The sequence below is a fragment of the Molothrus ater genome, chromosome 8, assembly GCF_012460135.2.
Source record: "Molothrus ater isolate BHLD 08-10-18 breed brown headed cowbird chromosome 8, BPBGC_Mater_1.1, whole genome shotgun sequence".
Taxonomy (NCBI): Eukaryota; Metazoa; Chordata; class Aves; order Passeriformes; family Icteridae; genus Molothrus; species Molothrus ater.
In genome coordinates this window covers 5,905,871-5,928,204 of record NC_050485.2, presented here as the reverse complement: position 1 = coordinate 5,928,204, position 22,334 = coordinate 5,905,871, and the positions used below count along the sequence as shown (strand labels likewise).

The following is a 22,334-nucleotide window of genomic DNA, read 5'->3' as shown; positions in this document are numbered from 1 at the left end:
TCCACCCTGCTCTGCATCCTTTTTTGTCATGCAGACTGTGATTTTCTTCTGCTGTTTTTGTATGTGTGGCAGACTTACACACAAAAAAAAAGGTGCCTTTTTATCTTCTTGAGCAGCCTATGCAAAAAAGCTTCCTGAGCATCCCAGAGATGACATCTTTAATGTGTAAAGCATTCAAAAATCAGTGTATTCCAAGGGTCTGCTCAGTAACTGCAATGTTTGTTCTGTTCAGTCAAGCTAGCTGGCAACAGGCAGCAAAATGAATGATAAGGCCACAGTGCATAGCTTTTCTCAAATACTTTTCCACAGCTGGAAAATATCACCATACATGGGTACGACATGTTCAAGATTCACTGTCTGTTCACTGCCAGGGCTCTTGCTCAAGATCTGGGTACCAAAACAATGGCCAGCACAGACTTCCACTGCAGTAATTATCAAATTATGCTGCTCTTTTCAAACAGTGTGTTCTTTCAATCTCATGTGTTTTAAAAAAGACTGGATGTGGCACTTGGTGCCATGATCTAGCTGAGGTGTTAGAACATGGGTTGGACTCGATCTTAAAGGCCTCTTCAAACCTAGAAATTCTGTGATTCTGTGATTCATTCTTGGCTCTAACAGCTGTGCAGGTTAAATTACTTTTAAAGGGTTGTGACTGTTGTTTTGCAAATAAATTTTGGCAGTAGAATACCACTTAATAGAACAGACTTTTTTGATGCCAGTGGGTTTAATCAATAAATAAGTGTTTAATTTTACTGCAGGTGGAGGCAATCTAAGTCACCTCTAGGGAAAGACAAACAGGCATTTTGAATAAACCTCTTGGCATGTTAATCACCTTAAATCAAGTTCTGGGCTTATCCTAAAGCATTAGGATGTGACTGGTAAAATCCAAATGCCATCATGCATTTGTAAACCCTGAGCAACCCCCGACCGTGATACCACACTGTACTTGGAAAAATCCCTGTTTAGAAGGACAAAAGGAGGATCTGTATCTGCAGGTAAGCCATGAGATCAGGAGATGGTACCCAAGACTTTGATCTCAAGTTTCTGTTACAGAGAGAAGCTCAGCTTCTTTCTCAAGGATGTCAAAGCACACACATCCGTCATTGCTGTTTTCTAGGACTGGAGGCAGCTAAAGCATGCTTGAGCTATTTAGGCTCTCCACAAATCTTTTTGGTTTAATCTTTCACACTGATAGTTAATGGTATGTTCCTATTCTCTGTGAGAGACCAGGCATGGAAGTTGGACTTAGTATATGTCATGCTGAGGCTACACAGAGTAAAAAAATGACACCTTTTGTCTTTCCCTTAACACTTCCTGCTGCTTCCTAAAAGTTTTGTTGGCATTTTTTGGCTGCAGATGCACACTGGGTTGACCATTTCAGGCAACTCTTAACAGCAACTTCAGGCCTCTTTCCTGGGCCACGATGGCCAGTTCCATCATCAGCATCAAAGAGCTTTGGTTTGGATTATCTTCCTCTACATGTGTTACCCTACATTTATCTATACTGAAACTCCTATGCCTAGTGTGCCTTGTGTTCAGTTTTGTGAGATCCTGCAGGATGTTGTCATTGGCATGGCATTTGACTGCCCTAAGGAGGTCAGGAATACCTGTAGACCTGGACATTTTGTGCACTCTCTGCAGGTTGTGAATGAAGATATTGAATAAAACCAGACTCAGCAAACCCTCACTGCTGCCTCCTCTCCACCATCAAAGCCCTTTCATTTGCCTCCCAGCCTTTAATCTACTCTCAGTTCAAAAATGATCTTTTCTGTCAAATACTTGGCTTGGTTTCTTAATTGATAACCAAGGAGAAAATAAATAATAAATAAAAAATAAAAAGGAGGAAAAAAGAATTCTGAAGAACTGTTGGAATGAGCTTCTCACTTTTATAGTCCTTGTATCTTTCTAATACAGAACAGACTTCCCAATATTCACAGCTGCTGTTCTGATTGTAGAAGAGGTGATCCAGAAGATACACAACTGCTATGAGTTAACCCTGCAGTATTTTTTTAAATGTACCACATTATCACAGGGAGTGTAGGTTGGCTTTTGACAGCATCCCTTTGTTTTCATTCTAGAAAACCCAAATGGACCAGTTGCCAGGGAGGAGAGTAGTGTCACAGAGTTTGCATCCATTTGCCAGGTAAAATATAAATCATTGTGGGATGTGATGCCTAAGTGACAAGGCCATAGCTGGGAAAGAAAGCAGGATGGCACTCTTGAATTTTACAGCTGCAGCAGATAAGGGTATGTTTAGATTTTCCTTCGCTAAACAAGAACAAGACAGGACAGAACTTCTGTGAATTTACCAAAGGATTAAATGCCCTGAGTGATTTTAAGAGGTCACAATACAGCAACACTTCTGCTTTGAAATGGCAAGAAAAAAGAGCTGCAGTGCTGCTACAAGTTCCTTGCTGCTGTGAAGGTGTCTGCCTTGCGTTGTGTGAGTGGGACAGGCCTACCTGCCTGCAGGAGCCCCACTGCAGATGCTTCTGCCTGCCCAGCAGATAACTGGTTTGGGTGATGGACATTTGCTCTCAGGCCCACATGTCTGCCCCTGGCTGGCTCTGTTGCAATCTCTTGGGCTGGCAAGAGCTATGCACATGCAGCAGCCTGATGCAGGAAGTGGCTCTGTGGGCAGCAGGATCCACGTCTCTCATACAGAGCTTGCAGAAAGCACTGCTCTGGCAAAAAGAGCAGTATTTTTGGTCAGGTATGGAAGAGGTGGCTGTGAACCATGTGAAGGAACAGTGAAAAATCCAGCAGAGTTTGCTGTCAGCATACTTCTAGAGGACTGATATTTTGGCAAAGACCCAGCCCCACTCCTCTGTTTACCTAATGTCCTCCTGCACTTCCACTTGAACAGGAGCTTATTTCCTGTTCTAAACTACTGTGTGTCTTGTGGTTAGTTATTAACTTGCTTCAACTGTGTTTGAAAAAGGCCTTTATTTCAGCAGAAGGGGATTCTTTTGTAATCCTTGCTCAGTTCAGGGCAGCTGTGCTATCGGCCCATGACACCTCCTTGCACAGCACAAACACAGTCCTGCCATTTTCTAGGCATTGTTGGTCTGTACATTGTCATCAGACTGACTCAGGGAAGATTGATCTTCAGCAACAGTGGGAAAGAGTAATCCAGAATTAAGTATAATTTTGCCAAATGCATTTTGTTGGAGGAATTGGAGGAGATTCTCAAACAAATGCCCCTCCTTTAGAAGCTGTTCTGCTTCTACAGCCTCTTCTGCTTTCTCTTTGGAGTGCAGTCACACAACCTGGAGATGAGAAATTCCCTTGGGAATCTTGCTGGTAGGTTCAGTTTTCAGTGCAATCTCTTACAGGATCACACTGTGGAGAAAGGAATTATTTGCCATTTCTGCTAGTCTCTCTGTTTCACTTGTTTCATTTTAGGAGAAGTTCCCAGATAGATTAGTGTACTCCATGTGCTGAAGTGTGAGGGTGGAATGAGTGAGTGGAGGATAGTCTCACGTCACTTGATTTCTATATGCATAAATCTGACTAAAGCAAATGTCAGGGAAAAGGAAAGAGTCAGTGTTTACTTATTCCAATTACTCATGCTTTTGTATTTCTTTTAATGCCCTCCAGGCACACTTCTGTTAGCTGCAAGAGTATCTAGCAGCTCCACTGAGGACTAGGTGCTTGAATAATCCCTAAATTCTGTGGGTTTTTTGCCTTTTAATCCCATTCTTTCTTCCACTGAGATTTTGAGTTCAGGCAGATGGCAGTGTTAGATGGGCACTTAGACAGCTTTGAAATGCCATCTCTGTTTTTCTCTTAGTGTTTAGACCCAGATTAGCTGAAGTGCCTCACATCTTTGAAGAGGGAAATACCTTTCTGCAAGGCTCAGGTTGGCATCCAAACTTTGTTGCAGCTACTGCTGTCAAGACTGGGATCCTTCTTTCTGCCAAACACACACACTTGTGCACTTTTTCACTGTACACGTCACTAGTTCTTGTGCAAGAGTTGGCCAATCTGTGGTATTTCCTGTGCCAGCACCCCCTGGGAAAATTCATCATTGCGTATCTGAAGATAGGAGCTTACTTTTGCACCCATCTGGCTCCTGATCTTTAGAGCTGTACGGTAATGACTGATGAGAAGGGGATATTCAGGAGGAAGAAATCTTTTCTGCCCAGGATCTTGCTGAGTTGTAACCCCTGTCTGCACCACCTTATCCAATTAAGTGTGTAAAACAAACTGTTCCATGAACAGTGAACTAAGAAACTCAGTTTCAACTGATTTATGTTTTGCTCTTTTCTCTCACTCTTCAAGTTTTAATTTTCCCCATGACCTTCCTGCTCCTTTGATACTCTAATTTCCCCAGTAAATCCCTTAAATTGCCACTTCTCCCAACCACCTGCCATATCTCCACATCTGCCAGCTGTGGGATGGGGAAGAGGTGGGAAATAGCCAAGCTCATCATATCGAGGTTTCTCTGGTGTTAATGCCAATTCTGGAATATGCATCAGACCATTTTATAAAACCTGGGAAAACAACCTGTATCTGCTAAAATTAATCTTCCTGTCTCTGGCCTTTTTTTCTTGTTCCTGTCCTACTAATGCTGAACAGAACTTGATACTGGCAGATATCACAGCAAAAGTGCAGATTTAATACTCACAGAGATCTGCTCATTTTGTAAGGGATAGAAACAGCAAAAAGAAAAAGCCTGTAAAAAATTACAGGCTGCCAAATAGAGCTGATATGAGCCCTACTGAAGGGTTAATGAAGTCTCCTAGACAAGTTTTGGGGTCCTGAGAGTGAATGCAGGGCCGTGCACACTTTCCTCTGTCCATGGGGAGATAAAATTCAATTTAGAGATTAATCTGTTTAGTTTAATCTGGTGCTGGGCCAGGTGCACTCATCTATAATGCACGACCAGCACATACAGAGCGTGGAAAGGTTCTGGTTTAGGCTGCTTTAAGGGCTCCTTGTCAGCTGTCAAGGTTTTACACTGTTTGCACACCTCGGCTGGATCTCCCTCGCAGTCACTCCGATCTGCTGCAGAAGAAATGGAACAAACCTCGGCGTGACGGTAGATTTATTTAAAAACGAAGAGGATTCGGGGGTATTTCAGGTTACCGGGAACCAGCGGAGGGAACGCCCCCTGCCCGCCACCGCTCGGTTCTGCCGGCTCTCGCGGGGAGCCAGGGCCGGGGCACCCGCGGCTGGGGCTCCGTGGCCGCTCTGCGGATCGGGGCCGCTCGGGCGGTTGCGCCGGGCCCCGTTCCCTTCTCCAGCGCCGCTGAACCGGGACTGCCCACAGAGGCCTCCTCCCGGGGCCGCGCCCCACGCGGCGCCACCAGGGCCACCGTCATCGTCAGCACAGCGGCGGTCCCGCTGCGGGCCGGGCCGGGCCGGGCCACGCCGGGCGGCGGGGGCGGAGCCACGCCCGGGGCGGGGCGGGGCGAGGCGGCGGCCGTGGCTGCCCCAGCCCCAGCGCGGGGTGGGCGGACGGCGCGGTGCGGGGTGATGGAGTCGCGGGCCCTCGCCGCCCGCGCCCTGGTTCGCAGGGCCCGCTGAGGCCCGGCCGCAGCCGCCGCCGCCGCCGGCAGAGCGCGGCCACCCCCGGCCCGCCGCCGGCAGCCCCCCAGCGCCGGGACATGGCCACGGAGCCCCCGCGGCCGGCGGGGCGCCCCGAGGGCGGGCGCGGGTGCTGCGCGGGCGGCGGGCGCGGCGAGACGGAGGAGGCCGAGGCCGAGGCCCAGCCGGTGCTCGGCGCCTCCCCGGGCCCCGCGGCGGCGGGGGGCGGCCGGCGGCGGGCGCTGAACGGATGCGTGCCGCTGTCGCACCAAGTGGCCGGGCACATGTACGGCAAGGATAAAGGCGGTGAGCGGCGACGGGCGCGGGGAGGGGGCGGCGGGCCTGGCCGGGACACCCGCGAGGGAGTTCTTCCCACCCCCACCCTACCCTCCCTTTAGCTGAATTCTCCCAGACCGGCTGTGACCGGCGGGTTTGGCTTCGCGTTCTCTCACGGCCCGGCGGCGAAGGGGCAGCTCTGTGGCTGGCGGGGCAAGGGTCGGTGCAGGCGGGAGCGGCGCCGGGGGCCGAGCGCAGGACTCGCCCATGCCGAGCTCCCGCCGCCGGGCTCGGGGCGCACCTGCCCGCCGGAGGGGCCGCAGCAGCGCGGGAGGCCGGGGCTGGGCCTGGGGCAGCGCCGAGGGACCGGAGCCGCCCCGGGGAGGTCGGAGGGGCTGCCGGTGAGCTCCCCGCTACGCACAGGCCGTGGATGGAACGGTGAAACCTCGGCTAAATTTCATTTTTCTGGTGCTTTTCCTAAATGGCATTAGTCTGTCAGGACGTGGTGGTTATCGGGCACCCTTAAACCTGTCTTCTGCCGTTCAGCTTCATTTTATCAGGCACCTTTTTAAAAGTGGGGATTCAGGTAACGGCATGCTGGTTTTCTGAGAACAGATGTCAGAAACGTGCTTTATCTAACGGGACTACCTGAACCTGTAGCCACCAGAAACTTCAGCAAATTATTACTAAGCTATAGTTATTTGCTTGTTTATTTGACGATAAATCAGAGCCAATGGCTAGGAAGTGATCTAATAATACAAAGACATGAGGATGCAGTATGCCTGCTCCAGCTCTAAATGTCTGTTTTAGCTCCATGGTGAGGAGTAAGGTGTTGGCCCTTCTGATGGAGGGGCCTCTTAGCATAGGCAGTGGCCAGTGCCAAAGCAAGTGGCCAAGTTCATGTTGCCAAATGGCATTTCTCGCCTTTCCAGGACCTTGCATTTGGGGGAACTCCTGCCTCTCAGCCCAGATGGAAGGTGTGCATCCATTTAGCTTGCTGTGTGCTCTCTGAGAGAAGCTATAATGGGCACCTGCTGGCATATTGCCTTTGAACCCTGGCTGTAGGAACTGCCCCTGCTGAATAGGCCAGAACCCTGTCAGCTATCAGTGACTGAAATTACAGCACTAATGGCACTGTGAGTTTGTCTTATCTAGGGCCTGCATCCATGGTGTGCCTTGCTGCAGATAATCTCAACAAAAAACATTCTTCTCTTTGCCCCTGCCAAGGGCTGAACTTCAGAACCTTTTAGATCATCGGTGACTGGAATTACAGCACTAAGGGTGCTATGAGTTTGTTTTATCTGCAGGCTGTTTCCATGGCATGTCTTGCTGCTGATAATCTCCACAGAAAAGTAATTCTTGTCCCTTGCCCCATTGCAGCCAGTGCAATAAAATGTAGATGGAGGTGCACTGGGTCCTTGAAGGTGTGTGTGTGTGTGTGTTCCGTGTTCATACATCATAGCATGAGGTGGGACCAGGCAAAAAAAGGCTCAATCAGGGAGAGCTTCACCTTTGGCACATCAGTCTTAGTGCAGTTAGGTCAAACAGCACAGGTGATCATCTGTATTTTGGGTGCCACTGCAATGGGTTAGGTAAAGCTTGCTCCACTACATCTTGTGGGCAAGACGAAGACTTTTCTGCAGAGGCACCACCATGGTCTATGATCTCATCTTGGAAACTGTTTTATGTTGAAGTAAAGACCAAAGCTGTTCTGGTACTCACAGCTCTCATTTTTGTAACTTGATTTTCCCTTCTATTCCCACATACAAACAGACAGAGGACTTGAAGGTATCCAAAGCATTTGGAACTTTTACTTTTTTTTAGTAAAAGTACACAGTAAAATTTCTCCTGAATAACCTTCATTTTCCCCTTTGTTCCCTGTGACTGCCTTGCAGAGAAAGGCCTCTCAGAGCCTCTCTGCCTGCATGTGTAGACATTAGGCTGCTGTGCATTGTGAGTGCCCTTTTGTTGAATGTTGTGTGCAGTAATGCTTCCCAGATAAATCGTGTGTAGTGAGTAAAGTAATGACTTTGGATTGTGGCTTAATTCCCTAGGCAGGCAGAGAGAGACAGCACCTGGTGGGATGTGTCACCTACAGAGCCTCCTGCACCTGCCTGGGTTTGGTGCCTGGACCTGCAAAATGCTGGGGGTCCCCAAGCCCGTAGTGGGGCTCTGTAGCTAAAGGGGCCATTCTCCTTCAGAATGACTTGCTGCTCATTTCAGAGTGGTAACAAGCTTTGCATCCACAGCCAGGGAGGAACTTTTGTGAGGAACTTATTTTCAGCATAGTTCTGTTGATTCCTCAGAAATGTTAATTTGCTTTTTCATATGTTAAAACGGTCCTATTCCCTGTCTGTGCTGAAAAAATCCCAGGAAGCCTACAACAAACCCATGGCCATCATCCATCTCTTGGTATGATCTGCAGGTGGTGGTGATCTGTGCTTCTTGTAGATCAGAGGGGAAGGTTATAGATTTTACCTCTTTGTGGTGAATGTTGAAACATGGTTCTGGTTTTCAGGCTTGCCCCAGTCACAGTGACAGAGTAGTGCAGTAAATGTTCTAGTCTGTCAAGAATGCAGAGAATGAGGGAACTTTGGATGTCAGTTTATATTCAACTCTTCAAATAATATGTAAAATCCAGTAGTGTATGGATTCTGCTTCCAGGAATCTTTGCCTGGTCTTTCTCTAGGTTGTCTGCTTATCAAAGGCAAAATGCGGATTTTTGAGGAGCATGTGTTCTAAAACCTATTTTAATGTTTAACCTATTTTATTTTAATGTGATTGTTAACAATTCACATATGGAACACATGCCATTGAAGTATTTGGTGCACTTTGCAGAGTGGTTTCCAGCACATGCAGAAAGGGCACAGGGAGGGGGAACACAAGCTGCTGTGTCTTGAAGATGTTGTGGTAGCCTAGCCTGCACGTGTGTGGCAATATTTTTCTAGTTTTGAAAAGTGTTTAAAATCCAATTTTAGGCAAGAAACATGATTTGAGAGCTGTTTTGTGCAAATTTTAAAAGCAAATCTTTGGCATAGCAAACTATTGAAACAACAATTCTAAGTTTGGTGGTCATTTTCAAGTAAATATCTTGACCTCTAAAATTTTTGTTTAGTTTCCAAGACTGCACAACAGAGCCATTTGTAGATAATGGTTTTTGAGGGGTGAAAAACCCAATTGCTGTTAGAACTGCAAACTCTCTTTGGGATGCAAAGCTCCAGGCTCATTTTTCTGTTTTCTCACATTTTCTCAGTTGAAAATAGAACCTTTTTTGGATATAGTTGACATTTTTTCTACTCTTCTAAGCAAAATAAATTACTGTCTGAAAAACTAGAAATGAATCCTAGGAGAAAAATTCTTTTCCAGAAGTGGGTTTTTTGTTTTCTGCTGAATCTAATGGTGCAACACAGCACACATTTCAGAGGGATGCAGTTACTTTTCTCCATTCTTGCCTACATCCATGTCTTGAGCGTCCTCAGATACTTAAGCTGTGTTTCTTCTGCAGTTATTCAGAAATACTGGTGGCTGGAGAGTCATAAGGCTGTTTGATGAGGGTATTTTGGAGGGTTTTTTTGTGCAGGCTTGATGGAGGTGTTGCCTGGCTGAGATGAAATTCTGTACTGTAATTATGGGTGATACAAATAGCAGCATCTGATAGCTTGGAGTGCTGTAGGGATGCTACTTCTTGTAGTGGAGACATACTCTGTCTGTGCCACCAGTGTAGATGTACATCCACAGGACATTTATTTCTGTTCTAGTAGTGAGAAATACATTCAATGTGGTACTCCTTTCAAGTCTTGGCATTGTTGGAGAACAATTTATGAATTATTTAAAAAGGGAGTGTCTGTGTAATCTCTTTTAGTTAATGATGGGGTTTTTGGGGGTGGAAGTTTTCATGTTAAATCCCAGTACTGTGTTGGCCTTGGGCAGAGCTACACCCAGGAGATTATTCAGGGTAGAAATAAGAGGAATGCAAGCAAACCTCTGCTAAGGGTTATGTGTTGGAGCTGATAATTTTGTCTCTACTATGTGTGCAGTGGAAACAGTGCAGCTTTTCAATAGGCTGTCCTTGATGGTGAAGTCACGATTTCTGGGGGGAAAAAAAAAAAGGCAAAAAGAAAGCTGTACCTTTTCAAACTGAGCCCTGAAGGAAATGCTTCTCTTCTAGGCATACTGCAGCATCCAGATGGAACTGTCCTGAAGCAGCTGCAGCCACCACCTCGTGGTCCCAGGGAGCAGGAGTTCTACAACAAGGTGAGGGTCCCACAGTGTGGAGGAGGCTGAAATGAGGGCTGTGCTTCCTGGAGAAGTACATCCTTGTCCTTGCAGTTGGGAAAGTGCAGCCTAAATCCCCTGCCATGGTATCTGGGTGCTCTCTGGAACTTTCTGCTCCTTGCATGTCAGACCTACTTCACTCACAGGATTTAAGCTTGCTTATTTGTGGATAGGATAGCAGACTTCCACAGCATCTAAGATTTTACTGAAAAGCCTTATCTCCTGTCTATGTTTAAAGGGTTGTATGTTTGATCCCAGCTTTCTCACATAAGTCTCTCAAAAGTGCTTACATCTAAATTTAGCATGTTTTATGCTTCTTCCTAGCCTGGTTTACTGCTAGAAGTATTGCTCTGTTCACTGTATTAAAACTCAGCTCCTTTAAAAACTCAATAAATGTCAAACCTCTCAAGCTGTTTTAACTTCAATTGTTGCATTTTTCCTATTGCTTATCTTCAGCTTGCTTTATCAGTAGCTTTAACAAGTGCAGACCAGGAAAGCTCTTCCTTTCCTGTGACCAGTTTGTAGAGCCTGCTCTGTCCTACCTGCCTGTGACAGTCTGTCATGTGGTTTTTGTGTGTCAGATTGATGTGCCATGCCTCTCCATGGCTTATTAGGTACAAAAAGGTATTAAAGTCTTCATGCTTGGTGTAAGAGGAGTCTTGAGACCCTCTGCCTGTTGTGGTGTTTGGCCTGGATTTAGGTTGGTAGGTTTCTTTTTCCCTAAAAGAATATTTATTTAAGTTACCAAAAGACCTTGCAGATTTCATGAAAATGTCTCACACAAACAAAGCAAGGTGCTTTAGGTGAACAGTGTGTTTGCATACTAGCATTATTTGATATTTCTCGTGATGAGACAGTAGGACAGTAGTCTTGACTTACTAGGAGTCAGTTAAATGTAAATATTTTTCTGAGTTTCTCTGTGACTCTCATTGAGATGAGGTTAAGAAATATGCCACTCAGCCTGACTGGTAACTTGAGTAGAAGGAGGAAGCTTGAACAGACTCCTTTGGGCACCAGGCTGCCTACTGTGCTGTGAAATCCTCAGGCAGAGACAGTAACATTCTGTCCCTGCCTACAGCCAGCAGGTAAGAGGGGTTAGTTCAGGCATTGCTTGCACATGAACTCTTCACATCAGAGACTTGATAAATTTGCCTGTTTAAGCTTAGACTCATGTGACAAGTTGTGAGCAGGACCCTGGCAGAGTCTTTGAGGAGGGGGTGTCTGTGTCCGTGTGCTTGTTACTGTGCTGTGGAGAACCAGGTCCCAGTGCTGGTAAATTGCAGAGTAAGCTTCTGTTCTGTCTCCCAAGGCTTTGCTGGGTTGCTTCAAGCACTGAATTTTGTTGGTTGTAAGCCATAAAATAACAGAGAAAGGGAAAGCTGTAGACGTGGTTAGTTGTGTGTGGACTAGGAGGCCTTAGGGAGGAGGAGAGCACATCCATGTATGTTGTGGTGGTGAAAGTACAGGAGAAAGGTCTTGGAGAGTTGTTGCTCTTCAGTGATTACCTGCTATCATGTTTACTCTCAGGCAAGAGCTGTGTCATGTGGATTTAGACATCTAAGCACTAGATATTATCATATAGGATGAAAATTGCTTTGGGTTGGGAGGTTCAGGTTAGGGTACACGTGCAGCTTGAGCTGGTCCAATAGCTCAATGTTGCCAAAAGGGAAATAAATGCCTTTCTTCCAGTTTCTGCCATTTACCTTCTACTATGATGGTGCTTTTTGGACATTTATGAGCTAATTTGACCTATTTAAAAGATGGCAAAACTCCCTTGTTTTGGTAGTGTTCTGGCAGTTTAGGGGACTAAGCTGACAAGCAGTGGGAACAACAGCAAGGCTGTTGTTGGTGCTGCTTTGGTGGCTGAGTTCAGCCCATCTTGTGGGCTGTAATCAGAAATATTATCACTCCAGAGATGAAGAGAAGGATAATTTTACTGCTCCTTGAGACAGGGAGTTCTTTAAAAGGTGGCCATGTACAGGAGATAGTGAGAAACAGTGCAGAAGTGAAACAAGTGAAATAAGCCTGATGAGTCCCAAGCTCTCCCTTTGTCAGAGCAAAACAGCAGGTTGGTTGGCAAGATCAAAGCAGGTGGTTGTCCAACAGCATATGTGGATTAATTGTGACATTTTTTTAAAATTTCTGCTCCTGTTTTTTCATATGTGCTTAGAACTGTTTGTGTGTAGGTATCTGAGTTTATTGCTCCCTTTGCATCCCACTTTATACTAGCATGCATGAAAATTAGTGCCCCAGTACCTGGGTCAGAAACAAGGGGGGAATTTTCCTTCTGGAGCAGCACACCTCCTCATGTGAAGTAACTGAGAAGCTCTACAGTTTATGGTAGCAAGAAGGGGAGCATGTCTCAGTTTCAGCTGCATGAGTCAGCTGGAGAGCAGCTATGGCAGATCTGAAGCAGAAGTTCTTCCAAGAAGCAGGAAATGGTATTTCAGTGAGCAGCCCTAGCACTTGGCAGCTGAAGGCTGCAGGGAATGTGTCGTGATAGATGATAATGAGGCATTAGGGGACAAGTTTGACTGGAACTCTGATATATTTAATGTGGTACCAGGTGGATATTATCTTCTGTTTGGACCAAGAAAGTCTCCTTTTCTGAAGCTGCTGGATTTGCTTGCAGCCTGATGAGTGAACATGATAGAGGTAGAAGTCTGTCAGTGAATCAGATGTTTTTTCCCTTGTTATTGGTGGCTTTTTTTCTGTTGAGCATGGTGCTAAGTACTTACCAGTAGAGCCCAAACAAAATGGGCTTTCATTTTGGAATGGAAACTTGAGGAAAACACGTACTGCAAAGTACTAGTGAGTGGTCCAAAACTTGCTCAGAAGCAGGTGGCAGCTGAAGTTTGGAACAATTTTACAGGTCTCTGTCAAATCTGGAAAATTGCTGAAGTAATTCCTAGTCAGGCTGCTGCCAGGTTACCTTTCTGTTTTCTTCATTTACTGTTTTACCTTTAGCAGTCAAAAAAAAAAAAAAGAGGTTTTTTTTGCAAGAGAATGATTTCACCAATAATAAACTTTTATCTACTAGAGCACTATGTCTCATTCTCTACTGCTAGGGAAGGGGCTTGCCATGTGTTATGAGGGAGGGGAAAAACAGAGCATGATAAGATTATCATGAATGCCTTCTATGATAAACATAGTAAAACAATGAGCTGTTTGTTAATAGCTTAACTGGTTTGTTAATAGCTTACTGTGCACTGCTTAACTTCTCACATACAGTGACTTTGTAGCTGTAATGTCCACTTGCTCTTGAGGTTTGTAAATCTGGGTAATTACCTAATCAAAATAAGAATGTTTTAATTCTGTTTCTGCAAACTCCCTTGCTGTACCTGAGGGCATGAACCCCTTAAAAACATTGCCTGCACAACCATGGCGTGTTTTACTTGGTATTCTGGTACCCTTATCTGTGTGAGAAAAATACCAGGTTTTTTAACCTTGAATAGCTACAAAATACATTGTTTTCAATAGGTATGAGCAACAAGGGAATGAAACTAATTGAGGCATAAGGGTGGTGTTTATTTAAGGGCTATCTGCACTGCTGATCAGTTGTTTCTGTGTAATGGCAATGCTCTGTGTAGGTGGAGGTGCTCCAAAGGACTTCTTTTAAAGGGGTTTTGGGAGGGAGCAATATACAGGGATGTGGGAACAGAGAAATAGTGTTGGTTGAAAATGTAGTCTTGTCAGTTAGAGAGACTAAATTGGTAAAAGGCAGTGTGAGCTTATGTATGGTAGGCTGCCTATGCAAGCATGCTGAGAAATCCACAGAAGTAGCCTGCTCCTCAGTGTGTTTTGGGATTTGGCTTCAGCCTGATTTATGCCAGGGCTCATTTATCCATGCTGAAATGCTCTGATTTAGTTCAGCACTGTTGATAGAAGGAGGAAACCTATCAGCACTCCTACAGTGATCTGTTGCACCAGGTGAGTTGAAAAATGTGAGGACAGTGTCCTTTGAACAAGTTTCTGTGTGAGATGAGATAACCCAGTGCTCAGCTGGGTGTGGGGCTCCTGTCCCAGGCACAGCAGGCTGTGCTCCAGAGCACTCTGTGCTAGAGCAGCTCTGCCTTTGCATTTCAGAGCTCTCCAGCACGGGGCTTTGCTGTTTGTCATGGCAGGAATGCAGCATTGCACAAACTGATGTCCTGTAGGAGAGGGAGGATGCTGGAATGCCAAGCCTTCAACAGGGCAGCTGCTTTTGTGGGCACTAAAAGGGAGATTGGGCTGCAAGGAGGGGATGCTGCCCAGCTCAGGTGAGACCCCATCTGCAGAGCTGCCTCCAGCCCTGGGGTCCCCAGCACAGGAAGGACATGGAGCTCTTTGAGTCCAGAGGAGGCCCCAGGGTGATGGGAGGGCTGGAGCACCTCTGTTGTGAGGAAAGGCTGGGAGAATTGGGGTTGTTCAGCCTGGAGAAGAAAAGGCTCTGGGGAGAGCTCAGAGCCTCTTCCTAAAAGGGCTCGAAGAGAGCCTGGAGAGGGAATTTGGACAAGGGCCTTGAGGAACAGGACAAAGGGGAATGGCTTCCACTGCCAGAGGACAGGGTTAGATGGGATATTGGGAGGAAATTGTCCCCTGTGAGGGTGGTGAGGCCCTGGCACAGGGTGCCCAGAGCAGCTGTGGCTGCCCTGTCCCTGGAAGTGTCCAAGGCCAGGTTGGAGAGGGCTTGGAGTAACCTGGGACAGTGGAAGGTGTCCCTGCCCATACCAGGGGGATGGAACAAGCTGGTCTTTAAGGTCCCTTCTAACCCAAACCATTCTGTGCTTCCATGAAAACTGAGCAAGAGAGAATTTACAATTGTTATCTTTGTGACTGGTTTCCTACAAGCTGTGTGTTAAGCATGAAGAGATGGAGTGTTTCTTAATGTTCAGTGGAACAAGGTTGCTGAACTGTTTGGAAATGTCTACTCTGACTTCTGATCTTGGCTTTCACTCAGTGCTGTTGTAAACCTGTTACTGTCTGTAACTTTTCTGACCACGGCTTACTGAAATGTAAAGTTTGCCAGTGGAACAGCTAATAAACTGGGATTTTATGCTTAACAGATCAATAAATGTTCCTGTAAACTTTTATTAGAATTACCCTTCAGTTTGCCTGTGGTGACTGTGTGACACTTGGGGGATGTGTAGTACACTTTTCCCTCCTGCTACCTGCTGAAAACTGTCCTGGGAAAGCTCCTGCAGCTTGGGCAGCTTCCAGTGGGTACCTTTTTCTTTTTCTTTTTCCCTGTTGGCTGTACATCAGAATTGTCACAGCTGGTTCTAGTGGTGTTGCCATGCCATGCCTCCAAACAACATTGCTGCAATGGTACGAGGTTTCCAAGGCTATTGTAATGCAAGTTGTACCCAAATTCTCAGAGTTCTGTCCCAGGTGCAAGGGACAGATTTTGGGAAGTTGGATTGAAAAGGTGGACAGGGTTGTCCCAGCTCAGCTCTGGTAACTCCTACCTTTGGCCAATGCTTGTGGACCAAGGGAGATGATTAACTGCACAACATTGTGAAAAGATAATTCAGCTAATCACTTGTTCTTGTTAACAAATCTTCCACCCTGCCCACTTAGTGATGGCTCTGTTAACTGCTGTAGCAGTTCAGGTTTGAGTCCTGCTGACATTGAATCTGAATGCAAGGAAGTTGTTACCAGTGGAGATAGCAGAAAATGTTTTTCACTCTTGTTACATGTCCTAAAAACAAAGCCAGGATACAGGAGACACAAATAGCTCCAACATGTGAAAGAGATTTACAATGGTGAGGTGAGAGTTAGGCACTTGAAAGCTAGGAAGGAATGGTTTTGTGGTTGCCTACACAATTGTTCTGAGGCTTCCTTTGGATGCATTGAAATGCAGTTTCCATAGGGCAGTGACCTGTGTTTGTTTTGCTTTCCCTCATAACTCACTAGCTTATTTTACAGCCTGATACCAGGCAGGATGGATATTGTTTGTGCAGCTTTTGCTGTCTTTTTTAACAGTCAGTCTTTGAGTTTGTAACCAGGGGGTAATGTGTTACTGAAACCCAGTTATGTTAATATTTCTGAAGCCGCAGTTCCTTGTGCTTCTGGGGTTACAGAGAAGGAATGTTCAGGAGTTGTGCCCCTTTGGACCATCAGCAGTAATCTTTTCCTTACTGTTTTAATTATTTTGTTTTCAATAACCTGCTGCAGCTCCTGGGCTATGTCTTTTCATTCCTGATCAATGCTTGCTTCTTTTCTTACTCATTTTAATTAGTATTCCAGCAGCTTCAGGCAGTGCAGAAGACTTGTGGTGATTCCCCACCCCCTCAAATGGCATAAAATGAAGCCAGCAGTCTGAAAGATGGGTTTTGGCCTGAATTTGCACAGAGTTGCAAGAACTGAGTCATAAGGCTCAGCTGCCCTTGAAGCCGATATAGCATAAATCATGAGAAGGCAGCCTGTGTTCCATAAACTGTTCTCTGCTACTGACAGGAAAGGAAAGGGGCTGGGGAGGCAAAGTACGTCTTGTTTCAGGATAAGTTACCCAGTTTTGTAAGCTCAGTGAAGTGCTTTTGTACTCTTGATTTAGATGATAATCCTTGGCTGAAAAAGGAGTGGATGATGGCCATTGTGCTGCTGTTGTGTACTAAAATATCCTTATCCTGTGATCACGTCTCTGGCTAGCGGTTTGATTTTCAGTCTTGTATGGACATAAATACAGGATGCCTGCTTTTCTTAACATCTTATTTTGGAGAAGCAATGCCTTGCCCATGCCTTTCATCACTGCTGCATTTGGAGCTGTAGCTCCAAAGGATCTTTGGCTGTGCCTCATTCTGGTACATCTGGATCTGCCACATTGAGATACTGGTCCTGAAGTGTCCAAGTTACCTGTTGGCAAACACAGTGAGCATGTTCTGATGCAGTTCACTCCTGCCCTCAGCATCACTCCTCTGCTCAGGAATTTTCTAGAAGGGATCCTCTTTTGCTGGGGAAATGAGCAAACCAGCGTGTGAAGTTGCTTCTTAACCATGAGCCTGGGCATTGGTAATAAAAGCAAAGACACATAGAAATTCTTAACTAATGAGAAGAAAATGGTGTTTTGATAAAATTGTGAAATACTGGCAGCTGGAATTCAGATATTTTTTCACATGAGGAGTTGTCTAAGAGAGATGAAAGATGAAATGTAGCTGTAAGAATCTGCTGAGTTCTTACTACGACTCTATAAATAATTTTTTTTGTACTTCACTATTAAATGACTGGGCAGTAGGTCTTGGAAAATAGGGCAGATTTTTGTGGTTCTTGCACTCTGCAGCAAAAACCAGTTTGGAAGAAGCACACCACACAGTAGAAAGTTAACCTAGGAGGATCTGGTGAGTGTCTGTTTCCCATGCTCTTTGAGGATTGTGTATCACAGAATAAACTACAACCCACTTTAATCAATCTAGGAAACCCTTTAAAAAGGGAGACAGTAAAAGGCCATTATTGCAATTTGATGCAATTATGGAACTACTGGGTGGAGTTGGGAACAGACTGAGTAGTCTGTAGTCTATGCAAATAAGCAGGAAAAAAAATCCAGTTCTCTTAGCAACCTGATTTTGAGGAATATTCCTTACCAAGAGTAGATCTGTTTGGAAATAAAGTGAAAATGCATAGTTGTAAAGTACACAGTATGTTAAATTGAATTAAGACCCAGCAAAGTGCTCCTGCTCTGCTGGAGGGTCATGCAAGTGCTTTTTCAGCCTGGATCAAATACTGTTTAGACTTTAATTATGAATGTTTTAGAATATGGATCAACTTCCTAATACATGTTAGTGTTAGACAGAAAATACTTTCTCATTATAAGTTCATTTAAAAGTAAGATATGGTTGGTGAACTGACAGAATGAGGAAAGTGTAGGTTGTCTAGTTGAAAGAAAAACAAAATAAATTCAGTCTCCAAAAAGAATTCTAGTTTCCAGATTTAAAAAGTACCCAGACAGGCTTGCAATGTTGTCACTGATGATGTACTTGAGGGAAGGGAGGCTATCCTGGGGAACCCTGACAGGCTTGAGAAGTGGGCCAGTGGAACCTCATGGAGCTCAGCACGAGAAGTGCAGGGTCCTGCCCTGCAATCCCAGACACACCAACAGCCTGGGAAGAGAAGGGATTGAGAGCAGCCCTGGGAGAAGGACTTGGGGATGGTGGTTGTTGAAAAACTCACCATGAGCTGGCAGGGAGTGCTCCCTGTGTATTTTCAGTGAGTGATTGCAATTTCATTAATATGGCTGCATATTAGACAGTAAATTGAGCAATTTGCTATGGTAGTATTTAGTGTAACAACATTCATAAATATTTAACTTCTGAAGTTCTTGTGGTATGAGATTGTGAATGTAAGCAGAGCTGGCTCAGTGCCAGTGATTTTTGTGGAAACAGGTTCTGTGGACACAACTCAAACCATGATGGTATCACTTCAGAAAAAACCCAGGGCTGTCTGAGTTGTAGAACCAAGCAGATATGAATTGCTAAATCACAGCTGTTCAACCTCGTTTTTTTGACCCTTGCACTTGCCTGGTGTAACTGGCTGATGTAAGAGTCTGGAGGGAAATGCAGTGTGTGCTCAGGTAATTAAAGTCTGTGATATAATACATACCCAATGGAAGAGGGAATTGAGGTTGCCCTAGCATCTGTAAATCTTACATTTGCTAATTTAAGGGTATGACTTAGCTGCATTAACAGCTCAAAAAAGTCTCAAATCCTACGGTGGACAGTGAATTCTCTGCCTGATGTTGGCAGCTGGCTGTGTAATCTGAGACTCTGCAGGCTGTAGTGCTGCTGCCTTTAGGGACAGTTTATGATAGCTGGCAGCAAAGAAAGGTGACACTTCAGATTGATATGCCTGCTCTGACACTTAGTTTCCCACTCAAATAGCTTTCAAGTACATGTTCTTTTAAACTAGCTCTTGAATGTACTTTAGAAGGTTCTCTATAGATTACTTTTCTGTCAAAGTGGTATTTTTTCATCAGGACATTTCAGGGCAGGTCTGTACTGCTAGAACTGGTTTCCTGTTGAAATTTAAACACTTGTTTTACCTTCCCTCTATCATTTAAGTCATTAGCTACTCTTTAGAAAAAGCTCTGAGTGTTGTGTTTTAAATAAGGAGAAGAACATTCCCATTGTCCTGAGCAGTCCCTCTTTGCATTAAAAGCAGATGAATCTGTTACAGGAAACCCCAGAGTGTACTTTGGATTAAAACAGGGATGGTAAATAAGCCTCAGAATTAAAAATCCTGCATGACTGGAAATTATGACTTCATGGTGTCTGTTAATCTGAGCTGCCACTGAACATATCTGGAGCATGTTCCTCCTATGAGTTAGTGGCTGTCCTTTGTAATGGTCATGCTGTGAGCCCTCCAAATGTCAGCATCCTATTTACTTGCTTTTCTGGGGACATTTTATGTCTCCAGTCTGTGCTATTGGAAGAATTTAGCCTGTGATGTGTAGAAGGGATAACTCCTCAGGCTGAGCTGGCATAGAGTTGTTTTACATTTCTTGATTTATTGGATAAAGATGTTAGATATGCTAACACAGAAATTAAATTGCTTGTATTTGTCAGTGTTGGCTGGAGAGATGGACATCCACTGTTACAATAAAAAAAAAAAAAAGCACTGTTCACTGTTTCTTGAAGTAAAATTGGAATATTGCTGATATAAGTAAAAATCTAATGGTTTATTTATTAAGGATTTCCTGAGATGAGTGATAACCTGCATTTTTCAGGATCTTCCAGCAGTACTGGTAGCAATACCTTTTGGGGCATGAGGTGCATGGTAGATTTCCTGTAGCTTTAGGGATGGTTTTATCATGTTTACATTTATATTTGGTGTTCTGTGCTTGCTGCCAGGTTGTATGAAATGAGAACAAATGCCCATGACGTGTGTACTGCTCATGAGGCCCAGTTCTAATGAACAGAAGTGGTTCTGTCCTGCACAGGAATGAGCATAATTCCTGAAATGTCTGGTTTTGTTGCTTTGCCTACACCAAATGACTTCCTCTGATCTTTATTAATTGAGTGCTTATTCTTGTTTGACATGTGAATACATTACAGGCTAAGATTGAGGTCTATATTAAGGTCAAATAAGTGCCTTGTAAATGTTATGTCAGAGTTATGAGGGGAGTTTCTTACTGGTTCTGAGAGCAAGATAACTTCTTGAGAGACAGAAGTAATGCAGTTAGTTCTGTTATGTCAAAGTAGTGATACTGAAAAATGCATTATTGGGAGTTCTGTCTCCATTTAAAATGTTTTATATCAGGTTATTGAGGAATAGACTCCTTAGAAGATACTGCTTCTGGAGCTCTTTTTCCCATTTTGTCTCAACTTTGGGCTATTGCACCCCATTATAAATTATCTGAGTATCTTTGTTGTATCATGCTATTTGAAATACACAGGAACCTACTCCTAATTACTTGCTAAGTTTACTTGCAATTTGCTAAGTTGCTAAGTTTAATGGCCTAATGTTGACTTACTTTTTAAAGGGTCCTGTCTCTTAAAAAAACCAAAGTGGTCTCCTGACATTCCACTTTCTCAGAATCTTTTGCTAATAAATCAAGTAAATGAGTAAATGAGTTACTATGCTTGCCTATTTTTTCAGTTGCATTCAGTGTTTCTCCTTGTTGTCTGTTGCACTTTTGGTTTCCATTGCTCCTCTTGGTCCTGACCTGTTGATACGCACTTGCTTCCATGTAAAAGATATGATGCTTTCTGCCTCTCAGATCTCCTCAAACTCATCTGGGAAAAGAGCATTAGTGTTCCTTTAGTGCAGTGGAGTGCCCTACCTTGGATGTCAAGTGCTATGATCATAAGCTACCACAGTAAACAAAAACTGGGTTTGTACTACTTGTGTACAGCATGGAGTAATGGCACCAGTCAGTGCTTGGAGTGCTGGCCCAGCAAGTGCTGCCTGCAGAGCTGTCTGAGCTGTTAGCAGAGAGAGCAGGGATCAGGGCTGTGCCTCAGCATCTCCCTGCTGCTCATCTTCCCCTCTCTTCCACCCTTAGCTTCTTCTCTTTTTCCTTAAACCAGTAAGATCAAACTACACTGCAGTCTTCTGGAGAAAGCACTGTCCTCTGCTGGCACCCCCCGAGGCTCAGTGAGGAAATGTTGCATAAATGCACTGACCACAGGGGCAAGCAAGGTTTTCATCTTAGAGCACAGTTAGCAGCACACCAGCTTATGCTGAAGTGAGGGGAAACTGGGCTTACACATACAATTATGTGTCATCCTCAGTGGTCATGCCAGCTTGTCAAACCATGACATGTGAAGAGAGGTCAGTGCCCTGTGATGTGACACTGTGACTCTAAAGGTACACACCCAGCAGCTTCTCTATACTTAAAGATAGCAACAGTAGTGGCAGAGGGTGTGGTGTTGGGTGTACCCCAGAGTTTTGCAATACACTGTGCACATATTTGTCTACTTGGAGCTTTCAGGATTCAGCCCTTTGCCTTAGTTTCTTTTAAATGGGGCCTGTACCATGAGTTAAATGAAGTTAAAGGAATGGGTAAATTCCATACCCTAGCACACAGTCAGCATGGGTGTATCATGTTCTTGATCATTGCCCACTAACGGGGAGGGTGCCAGAACTGTGCCTGGTGCAAGGCCAGGAGAGCCCTGCTTTAGCTGTGGAGAAGTCCCTCTGTTAGAAGCACACTGGTGGTTTGAGTTCACCTAGTTTGAGATTTTTGCAGTGAAACCTAAATTTAGGACAAACTCCCATTAACTAATTTTAACACTGCTGCTGCATGAGGTGCTGTGTCGAGTTACTGGCACTGGTGAGCAGAGCCAAGGCTTGCCTCCATGCTCTAAAATAGCCTGCGGACTTCAGATCTACTTTTTTTCCCTAGCTGTATGAACAACAACTACAGGTTTGTGTTTTGCATTACCCCCCCATTACCCCCAACAGCAGCTGCTATTGGCAGGTATCCCCCAGTGTGGTTTAATGTGGCCTGACACAGTGAGCTGAGCCAAGTCTGCAGAGCTGTTAACACCTGATATTTGTTTTGCCTTGCTGCCAGCTTTGCAGTGAGCTCTGGCTGCACTGCAGTGACAGCAGAACCCTGAGCATGGCAGCTCACTGTGCAGTGCCTTGGGTGTTGCTGTGTGGCCATGGTAGGGCTGAGGGGAAGGACACCACTCTGATGGCAGCACAAGTGGGACATCTCTGTGGGGAGTGGGATGAGATGGCTCCTAAATGCAGTGACAGGCATTGTAACCTGGTGTGGATATGGATCTTATAGTCTACAAAGCTTGGGGAAGCATGATAGAGGCAATCCCCTA

General features: G+C 45.0%; 1 protein-coding gene across 1 annotated transcript in view; it reads left to right on the top strand.

Moving 5' to 3' along the window:
* The first annotated feature begins 5,461 nt into the window (after window positions 1–5,461).
* Window positions 5,462–22,334, top strand: part of IPMK (inositol polyphosphate multikinase) — a 34,424-nt gene continuing 17,551 nt past the window's right edge. The window contains exons 1-2 of the mRNA XM_036385389.2: window positions 5,462–5,838; window positions 9,977–10,062. Coding sequence (XP_036241282.1) covers window positions 5,613–5,838; window positions 9,977–10,062 — 312 coding nt within the window. The 5' untranslated portion in view covers window positions 5,462–5,612. The remainder of the gene's footprint in view (window positions 5,839–9,976; window positions 10,063–22,334) is intronic.